Source organism: Lactuca sativa, chromosome 5 (assembly GCF_002870075.4).
Source record: "Lactuca sativa cultivar Salinas chromosome 5, Lsat_Salinas_v11, whole genome shotgun sequence".
Lineage (NCBI taxonomy): Eukaryota > Viridiplantae > Streptophyta > Magnoliopsida > Asterales > Asteraceae > Lactuca > Lactuca sativa.
This window is the reverse complement of record NC_056627.2, coordinates 335,009,595-335,019,922: the sequence shown is the minus strand read 5'-3', so window position 1 is coordinate 335,019,922 and position 10,328 is coordinate 335,009,595. Positions and strand designations below refer to the sequence as shown.

Here is a 10,328-nt window from a genome sequence, read left to right as displayed (position 1 = left end):
ATCACTCAAAATCGGCTAGCCCTCTTTTTCTACACTTAGTGGCCGATTTTGCTTGCCTTGGAGCTTCTTATTTAGTGTGCCACATGTAGGGTTACTCCATGTAAACCCTAATGTGCATGGCTTTTCATATTCCATGATCCATGAGTTTGTAACCTCCATGGACTATCCATGGAGCACCTTATGGGTTTTAGCCCAATTCATATAAACCATGGATCATTAGCCCACTATACAAGAATAGATGATTTACACAATCAACCCCATATATTTAATTAGTGTCTTTTTGATCACTTAATTAATTCCAAATTAATTCTTTGATCAATACTAATTAAATAATATTATTAATATATTAGAACTTACAATATATTAATAAACCTTAAGTGTCATTTCTCTCATTTAGTCTATCTAAGTGTTGCAATGCCATATAACCCAAATGGACCATGCCAATCGGGTCAAGTACAATCCAGGAATAGTTATGAACTTAGACACCTAATCCAACAATTACGAGCCTGTTCACTCCTTCTCCGAACTCGGAAAAACTGAAAGGGCATAACCCTTGCCACAGATAACGACATTCCAATCCATTAATCAACCATCCCACTTCCATATGTCAATCTTTCATGAGTTTTGACACTTGTCATTTTATGGTATTTTTGAAATAAATAATATTCACATATCAAATTCTGATTTTTTTTTTTAAATTTAAAAACCCCATAATACTTATATTTATTATATATATATAATGCATTAAATGTAATAAATATGATACTAAATTGCAATAAATACGTTTCATCCTTTCATGTTTAACTTACAAGTCTCACACCTAGTCCATTCTAATAAACAATTTTTTTTACCATATGTCAATCTCTCATAAGTTTTGACATTTGTCATTTTTATGGTATTTTAGAAATAAATAATATTCACATATCAAATTTTGATTTTTTTTTTTTAAATTTAAAAACCCACACAATACTTCTATTTATATATGTAATGCATTAAATGTAATAAATATAATAATAAATTGCAATAAATACATTTAATCATTTCATGTTTAACTTACGGGTCTCACACCTAGTCTATTCTAATAAATAAAAATATTTTTTTGCCACATGTCACATTTTCATTTATTTTTTCCACATGTCATTTTATGGTTTTTTCAATTTTATTAAATTCCACATAATATCTAAATGTAATAAATATAATAATAAATGCATACAAATTAATTTTATTAATTGACTTTATTTCTAATTTCAAAAATTCTAAATTAAAGCCTCATTATTTTTCTTTGTATATTTATCTAAACTATTTGTTTAAATTTAAAAGAAAAAAAAACAATTTAATTTTAATAATTTAATTATTTTTCTTATAAGTTCAAACTTCATAATATTTAGAGAGTGTTTGGATAAAAAAAAAAGAAAAAACTTATAGCTTATTAGTTATTCCAATCACTATAAGCTAAATTTAGATGTTTGGATCAGAAACATTAAAAATCTAACTTATTGTGATGGAGAGACAAGCTAAATATCCTACTTTTAAAAAGCTTCTATTGCTTATAACTTATTTTAATCTAAATACTTTCACAAAAATTGTTATAAAGTATTATAACTTATTTTAATAAATACTTTCACAAAAATTGTTATAAAGTAATAAGATATAAGTTAATTTATCCCCAACACTTCTTAATTTAGCTTTTTAAATGATTTTAATAAAAAATATTAAGAAAATTTTAGATAAACAATCACATACACGCCCTTGAAGAATCCAACTGTTTTAATCTGAAAAAAAATCAAAATCACACGAAACCCCATATTTATCTTAAAAATTAGAAAGAGAAACCTTGCGACTTTCATCGATTTTGTCTAAGAACTTGCGAGTTACAGCAAATGTTTAACGATCATAATCAGGGTTGAAGCAACATAGCCGTACTCTTCCTTATCATAGCGATCGGATTCTCTACTCTGGACGAATTCGCTCAGTTTCAGACCAAATCTCTACCACTGACATCCGATTGCAACAAAAATCATGATCACAACGGTAACTACAATCTTCAAATGATACCCGTATCTAATTAATCTCTATGAGTTCACTTTCTAATTGGATTGAATTTCGACAAACATGCAGCAAAGAAGTCATACAGGAGGAGGGGGTTTACAGAGCCCTAGATCCCCATCTTCGCAACCACCGTTTCTGTCAGTATCTGTAACTGATCCTGCTAAAATGGGCAATGGAGTTCAAGCTTATATCTCCTATAAGGTCATCACCAAGGTAATTTCACGATCTCTTTTGAATTTTGTTGAAATTTACATTTTCATTCCTGTATTGCAACTATTGACATATTGATCGCTAGTTGTAATTTGACCGGGGATAGATTTCATTCCAATTCATGTAATGATTAGTTTAGATAACCTATTGCCGAACTGAATTCATAACTTGGGTGTTTCCATTGAGTCAATGTCTCTTTAAACCTGAACTTTTAGGTCATGAGCTAGTTTCTCAATTCAACTTCAAAAACCAGTACAGAAAACAAAGACCTCTAAAAGTCATTAGTTGATGAAGCTACTAGCTAGAAATCCTGAATTGCAATAACATTGAACATATTCAGACGCCATCCATTATAACTTTGTATTGATTCATCAAAACAACAGTATCACTCTTATTTCATTCAAATGCATGTTTTGCAGACTAACTTTCCAGACTATCAAGGCCCAGAAAAGATTGTTATTAGACGTTATACTGATTTTGTTTGGTTAAGAGATTGTCTCTTTAAGAAGTACAAAGGCATCTTCATTCCTCCACTTCCAGAAAAGAGCACTGTAGGTAAGATATCAGTCTTTCCCTTTACTTTATTTGTGGTGCTTATTCGATATTATTCACTTTAAATATGAAAAAAAGGCTTTCTGATTACTAACTATGACCTCACAAATGCAGAGAAGTTCAGATTCAGTGCTGAATTCATAGAGATGAGGCGTCAAGCATTGGATTCCTTTGTCAATAGGATTGCATTACATCATGAACTTCAACACAGTGAGGACCTTCAAACCTTCTTGCAGGCTGATGAACAGGTATCTATACAATATGTCAATATATATTTCAATTCTCTTACTTTCATGCATGTAATTTGATCTTTATAACATGTTGGGTGTTTTGCAGACAATGGAAAGAGCAAGGTCACAAGATACTGGAATCTTCAAGAGGAAGCCGGCTGATTTAATGCAGATATTCAGGGTAACACATAACATTGAATTGAAAGCAACTGAAAGTATTTTACTTATGCATAATCTTTCAGATAATTTAAGATCATGCTATGGATGTTACAGGATGTTCAATCTAAAGTGAGTGATGTAGTTCTTGGGAAAGAAAAACCAGTTGAAGAAACAAATCCAGAGTATGAGAAATTAAAACGATATATATTTGAGCTTGAAGATCACTTAGCTGAAGCCCAGAAGCATGCATATCGTCTAGTAAAGAGACACAGAGGTATTTATTTAATCTTTGATAATGAGGATGGGAAGGGCATTCATGTCTTTTTAACACAATTTGTGTGATATTGTTACAGAGTTGGGGCAATCTCTATCAGATTTTGGTAAGGCAATCAAACTCCTTGGTGCTTGTGAAGGTGATGCTCTTGGGACTGCTTTCTCTGAGCTTGGAGCAAAATCAGAGATGCTATCAATCAAACTGCAAAGAGAAGTTAGTTTCTATTTCTTTTTTAGATATCTACATTAAAAAATTTATAACAAAATAAAAGTCAATAGTATCTGAAAAATTATTGATGATTACTTTTCATGTCATTGTGAAGGCCCACCATCTTTTAATGAATTTTGAAGAGCCATTGAAAGATTACGTTCGTGCAGTGCAATCCATCAAGGTAAGTTTTGAATTTTAAAAGCTTGTGATTGACCTTTATTTTTATATATTTTTTGAATTTTTCTTGTTTCAGGGGACCATAGGAGAGAGGGCTAATGCTTTCAGACAACAATGTGAATTGAGCGAGACAATAAAGCTAAAAGAAATTGATCTGTATGATTTCCATTATTCTATATTTTGATTATAAGATAAATTCAAGAAATAGCAATGTATGATTATAAAATTGTTGTTTCAGCAACAAATTGAGGCTAACTCGATCCGAAAAGATGTTGGATGCAGAGCATGAATACGAGGAGGTTAGTAATTAGTATGGTTATATTCGTATTAAGTTGTTCTTTCTGTATCAAGTAAAAAAAAAAAAAAACACTGATATATAGCTTACCAGATTAAGTCATGTCTGTATTAAACATATGTAGTTGAAAGCTGATGGAGAAGAAGCAACGAGAAGATTTGAGACAATAGTAAAGCTAATGAATGAAGAAATCATTCGTTTCCAAGATGAGAAAACACAAGACATGGGATTGGCTTTTCATGAATTTGCAAAAGGACAAGCGCGTTTAGCAAATGGTATTGCTGATGCTTGGCGAAGTCTCATTCCAAAACTTGATGCTCTCACTCTCTCTTCCTCATAACAACACCAACACCAACACACTTTTTGAGTGTTTGCTCATTCTGTTTGTTTGCTTTCACTGTCTGTATCTTAATATCTCACATCTTTCAAATCTTACTTGTTTCTTATATTTTGGCTACCTTTTTATAAAAAAAAAATTGTTGTTTAGTTTCTAAATATATATATATATATATATATATATATATATATATATATATATATATATATATATATATATATATATATATATATATATATATATATATATATCAGCAATGTAGGATGTACAAGTTTTAATGCATAACGTATAAATAAGATAACCAATTGCAACAAAGTGATTAACTTATGGAAGATAACTTTACACGTAATTTTCAATATTTAAAACAAAATCAAGATGGGTTAAAAGTTAAGGGACTGAAATATCATAGATGTGGTAGTTGAAGGACAATATATGTAAATCACTCTATCAATTATCTATACCCTTAGTGGTTGTGGGGGGACGAAGCAAACCATATCCTATTTTCACCGGCCATGGCTACAGTATGTAGCAGGCAGCTCTTCCTGCAATTGAGAGGAGTCGTTACCCCGAAGCTTCCATTTTCTTCGGATCTGCTGGTTGGTTCTCGATTTCAGTTATCGGAAAGTAACAAAAATCGGGCCTCCAGACTGATTTTAACCCGTGAATTTTCCGGTGGTGCTGTTGCTCGAGCTTCTCCGGCGAACGGCAACATTACTCCGGTTGGAGGTGATGAAGAAGGAGTGTCTTTGGGGACGATGAAACTGCCTATGAATATTGATATCGACAGATTTGAAACCTTGCTCTTCCAGGTACGTATTATAGAAAACTTAAGTATGCGTCGAAACCAATAAATATCTAAAAACTAAAAGATCACGACATTAATTTATCAGTGTTTTTTGATTTTAACATTCTATAATTTTTTGTTTTAGATAACACTCTACTCTATCATATACTACTATTTTTCAGTTTTATTTTAAGTTAACCATTTTATCGCTTAGAGTTATTAGTTGTCATACCAAGTTGGAATTGAAAATTAACATGACATGCGGTGGAAATTATAACACCATCTATTTTTACGGTTTTTAACGTTTTGTTTTTTCAAATCAAATGTCACTTTGTCAACTTTAATTTTTTAAAATTTATATGTTATTTTTATAAAAAATAAACTTTTATTTTCTATTTTATATATTTTTAGTTTTATTTAACCGAGTTTTCCAACTATTTTATATAAAAGTTTATCAATTTTAAGTTAAATTTTAAATAATCCTCTTGCTCAACCATTTTATTTATTTTTTTTATAGAGTTTTGTACCTGTCCATTGTCTTTTTTAAAATTATTTACCTATTCATTGTGGTATATAAATAATTACCAAAAGACAGTACTTTGTTTTTCCTCTTTAATCTATTAGGATGATTCAACGTCGTTATCTCGTCTATTACGAAATGAGAGATTTTACTTTAGGAAATACATTTCACACATGACTAAGTATTTATTTTTTGAATGGTCAGAAATTGTATTCCCCAAAATTACGTTACATAAAAAAAATTCATTTTTTATTTTAAATAGTCTATAATTCATATAAAACAGCATTCGACATGGTTTAGAGTTAAACAAAGGAAAAATGCTGTCCTCGTTTGCCAAGGCTACAGAATAGAATCGAACATTGATGCGGGAAACAAATCCTTTTATAGAATTTGTAGGCAAACTATTTGAAACTATACCAATATATCATAATTAAATTTTTAAATAATTTAAATATAATAGTTGTATACAATTAAATATAATAGTTGTATACATTAAGCAAATTTACACATTTTGGTTGACTTTTAACTTGTTGGACCCGTTTTAATTTTAGTTTTAGTTTTTATACATGACTCGTTGGAAACAATGAATCAACGTATTCATAAGTAACATCGGCCAAATCACTACCTTCATCGACAAGCAATGGTTTACTCTTTTGACAAAATTACAAATCAACTTAGACTTATTCACAAGTAATGATATAATTGAAATTATTTGTGTAAAAATGACATCATCAAATTGGTTATCATAACATCATTTTATTTCCTCAAACAGTATCCATTTGATGTATACGATGTAAAAAGCACGAAAATAGAATTACAACCTTATTAAATTAATTAAAACAGCCTACAAAAATAAATATAATTGATAGGGATAAATGACATATAAATCTCTTGGAATATTTACAAAACCTTCGATCTCAAGATTGTCTGAATTGTTTGTTGATAGTGGGCGAACAGTTTGTGCCAAGGTGCCCAATTACCACTTCCTATGCCTCTAAAGGTTAGTCATCTACCTTTAATTTTTTAAATTCATGGTTTGTTTGATAGTTGATAATTAAGTCGAAACAACTTCTTATAGTAACAAACATATAAGAGACTATATATTATTGTGGTATCAAATGGTCTAAATCTGACTGAGTCAGACCTAACCTCTTATCACATCAATGCATATCAAATAGCTATAGGCAGATAAAAGCCTTCAATCCAAAGTTCTTTTAAATTATGGAAGTTTAAATTTTCAATAAAATTTGTAACATTTATAAGGAAATTTGGTCCATTTGAGTTCAAATTTGAAGTATAGGTATTGTGTATGTGAAACAGGTGGACAAAATCGAAGGAGGGGTAAGGCTTGGGTTCATTACAATTGGCGATGGAGTGACTGAGGTCCCTGTGTACATAGACTGTCTGGTTATTCCAGCGAATGGTGGTTCAACTCCGGTTTTCAGAGCAATAAGAGAAGGGCCAATGAAAGACCGGTCGCCTCCAGGGGAGCCTAGAATCATGAAAAGCCTTCTTGCAGCACTTAAAAAGTCGGTGGAATTAGCATCTACACTTTAAAATCACTTTTATTCTTTTCGAAGTACTATTTTCTTGATAAAGTTTCAAAGTCTTTTTATGTTGACCAAATAAGAGAAATGAAGTATGATATACATTATCTTAACTTAATTGGTTGTTACGTTACCATCGAGTCTTATTTTATGAAAACTTCCACGTGTGTGCGTGCATAGATACGTTGAACACAATTATATTTACGATACTATTTTTTTAAGCCTAAAACCACATTTGTTGTACGTTTTGATTTAAAAAGTATAATGTTAGGTAAAATTAGAATAGTTAACTCAAAGAATAAGGGGGAATGATAAGGGGAGAAAAAACGTAGAAAATCACGCCCCCAACAGAGGGGAAATTGACAAAACTAAATTGGTCTTGGACAAGTCTTGTTCTTGACTTGACTTTTATATATATATATATATATATATATATATATATATATATATATATATAATAAATTTGACGTAATTAAACTTAAAACTAACAAAACGAAATTAAAACATTATAAAATAATAAAAAAAGAGATTTGAGAGGAATTTTGAACACTTAAAAGATTGTATTCAAGATGATATGTTTTTCTCTTTACATTTGATGAGTATTTATACTACATAACATACTATTCATACATCATCAAAATAGTAATTCAATTGGTAAAAGAAAGAAATTATTCAAGGGGTGAAAATTATTCATCCACATGCAGTGCCTAACTCAATAATTTGATGTAATTTTTATAACACTTCCCATTGGATGACAATTTTTTTAATCAGAGTTCAACCTTGAAATATTGTCTTATTAGAAACCTAGCTACAAAAAACACAATGGGAAAAAAAATTTAACAAAAGGAAAAAGAGTGCAATATATAGTTGACTCCCCCTCATTTAGAAATCCGTTACGTTACATGTTATGCACATGTCACATTCTGATGCCATGTACATGTTTTCTGAAGATTGCAGTATGAAGTGCTTTCGTGAAGAGGTCTGCTACATTATTGCTGGATTGAAGATATTCTATCTTAGCCTTTTGATCTTTTATAAGCTCTTGAATGTACACAAAAAACTTTGGAGGTATATGTTTTGTTGTGTCACTCTTGATATATAATTCTTTCATTTGAGTGACACATGTCATTTGAGTGACACATGCTGAGTTAACTTCATAAATTAAAGTTGGACATTTATCTTTATCTAGTCCACATGAAGACAAAATGAGTTGTCTCATCGATCTTAAGCATGTGCATTCTCTACTAGCTTCATTTAGTGCAATTACTTCAGCATGATTTGAGGATGTGGCGATTAATATTTGCTTTTGAGAGTGCTAGGAAACTGTGGTGCTTCTGTTCATGAATAAATATACAGTTTGAGATATAGCTTTATGAGAATTAGATAAATAACCTGCATCTATATAACCAATCAAACCTTATTTTGAATCATTAGGATAAAATAACCCTAAATCAGTAGTTCCTCGAAGGTATCAGAAAATATGCTTGATCCCATTCTAATGTCTTTTTGTTGGGGATGAACTGAACCTTGCTAGCGAGTTTACAGCGAAAGAAATGTCGGGTCTAGTACAATTGGTAAGATATATAAGATGTAACACCCGTGTTCCAAGATTGGTTTAACTTAATATTCATTAAGGTGCAAAGATGAAGTTTTTAGGAAAAACTATGATGCCACGACGTAGCTCAAGGATGCCCACGACGTGGCATAGAAGAAATGGAACACATGTTTTAATGAGCGCCATAGCGTGACATTAGGGCCACAACATGTCAACTATTCTGGACCAAGCCTAAAATTTTAGGGTTTCCTCCTATATTTAAACAACATTTCTAGAGGATTAGGGCATCATTCTCAGCCTCCAACCCTTTGCCTCAAAACCCTAGCCTCCTTTAAAGAGTTTTGGTCCATTTTGGTATTATTGGTGCCTTGAAGTAGAAGAAGGTGTTTTGGTACATTAATCTAGCAAGCATCATCATCATCATCATCTTGTGCATATTTTGGACCTTGTGAGTTTTCAAGTTTCTAGCTTTTTGGTTTGTGCTTCTAGATCTAGGGTTTGTGTCCATTTTCTTCATGATTATAAGAGTTGAAGAAACAAATTCCATAAAGTTGGCAACTTTATGGATCCTTGAGGTCCATTTGAGGTTATATGTTTCAGATATCGTGTTCCTTGGTGTATTTGGCCTAATGTGAAAGTTTTAGCCTTTTTTCTTCCTCAGATTTGACGTATTTTGGGGTGGGACATGCATTGGGCATGCATGTCCATAAAGCACATATTTTTATGGTGTATTTTGGGTATGAAGGTCTTCTAGAAAGTTTGGTGGGGTTTCTTGGTCGATTAAGAGCTTAATAGGTAGCTCATGCGTCATGATGTTATTAAGGACTCAGGGTTAGAAGTTTTGGCCTATTGGGATGAATCAAGGGAAAAAGTTGGAAACTTTATCCATTAAGACCTTGGAATGAATCATATTTGAGCTTTAGAGCTCTTGAAATCAGAAGAAAATGCATTAAGCTCGTTTGAGTTGTTCATAATAGTCCCTACGACGTGGCCTTAGGCTGCCATGGTGTGGAGACTGAAGAATCTTCGTCTATTTTGGCATTTAGTGCCCACGACGTGGCCAAGGAGGGCTGCTGATTGACAGTTTGACCTTACTTTGACTGTTGAATTTTTGACCAGTTTAACTTTTGGTCAAACTTGAGTAATATTGAGCCTTTGACCAAGGGTTGGTCTCAGTTTGGTTTTAGGAAGCTTGGGTTGGCTCTTCTGATGATGAGGTAGCTGTTAGGCTTCTGTTGAGTAGTTCATGTGAGTCTTCTCACTGTACTCGTAGGTTAAAGACACCAATACCGCCTCATTGGATTGTGTATGTAGGATGCTAGCTGTCTTTGTGACTCTTGCATGTTTGTATGATTGGGTTGATGTTGGATTAGGCATCTAAGCCCATAAGTACAATTGGTATAAACTTGAATTGATGGTAGCATAGTCC

General features: G+C 31.8%; 2 protein-coding genes across 2 annotated transcripts; both read left to right on the top strand.

Annotated features, from left to right (window-relative positions):
- The first annotated feature begins 1,770 nt into the window (after positions 1–1,770).
- Positions 1,771–4,642, top strand: LOC111921010 (sorting nexin 1). The gene is made up of 11 exons (XM_023916577.3): positions 1,771–2,031; positions 2,119–2,262; positions 2,679–2,814; positions 2,926–3,059; positions 3,148–3,222; positions 3,315–3,474; positions 3,554–3,687; positions 3,797–3,865; positions 3,938–4,017; positions 4,100–4,160; positions 4,281–4,642. The coding sequence occupies exons 1-11, from the start codon at positions 2,020–2,022 to the stop codon at positions 4,494–4,496; spliced, it is 1,221 nt and encodes a 406-aa protein (XP_023772345.1). The 5' UTR covers positions 1,771–2,019; the 3' UTR covers positions 4,497–4,642.
- Positions 4,643–4,958: 316 nt separating this feature from the next.
- LOC111921009 (uncharacterized) lies at positions 4,959–7,477 on the top strand. The gene is made up of 3 exons (XM_023916576.3): positions 4,959–5,302; positions 6,744–6,797; positions 7,118–7,477. The coding sequence occupies exons 1-3, from the start codon at positions 5,006–5,008 to the stop codon at positions 7,352–7,354; spliced, it is 588 nt and encodes a 195-aa protein (XP_023772344.1). The 5' UTR covers positions 4,959–5,005; the 3' UTR covers positions 7,355–7,477.
- Positions 7,478–10,328: the final 2,851 nt, after the last annotated feature.

What these genes read in the sequence shown, in the direction of transcription:
- LOC111921010 (XM_023916577.3), top strand. An exon ending in CAATCAAACTGCAAAGAGAA is followed by an intron (nt 3,688 to 3,796) that starts GTTAGTTTCTAT and finishes GTCATTGTGAAG; the next exon opens with GCCCACCATCTTTTAATGAA. An exon ending in CAGAGCATGAATACGAGGAG is followed by an intron (nt 4,161 to 4,280) that starts GTTAGTAATTAG and finishes AAACATATGTAG; the next exon opens with TTGAAAGCTGATGGAGAAGA.
- LOC111921009 (XM_023916576.3), top strand. Translation starts at nt 5,006, where the DNA reads ATGGCTACAGTATGTAGCAGGCAGCTCTTCCTGCAATTGAGAGGAGTC. An exon ending in TTGAAACCTTGCTCTTCCAG is followed by an intron (nt 5,303 to 6,743) that starts GTACGTATTATA and finishes GTTTGTTGATAG; the next exon opens with TGGGCGAACAGTTTGTGCCA. An exon ending in CACTTCCTATGCCTCTAAAG is followed by an intron (nt 6,798 to 7,117) that starts GTTAGTCATCTA and finishes TATGTGAAACAG; the next exon opens with GTGGACAAAATCGAAGGAGG.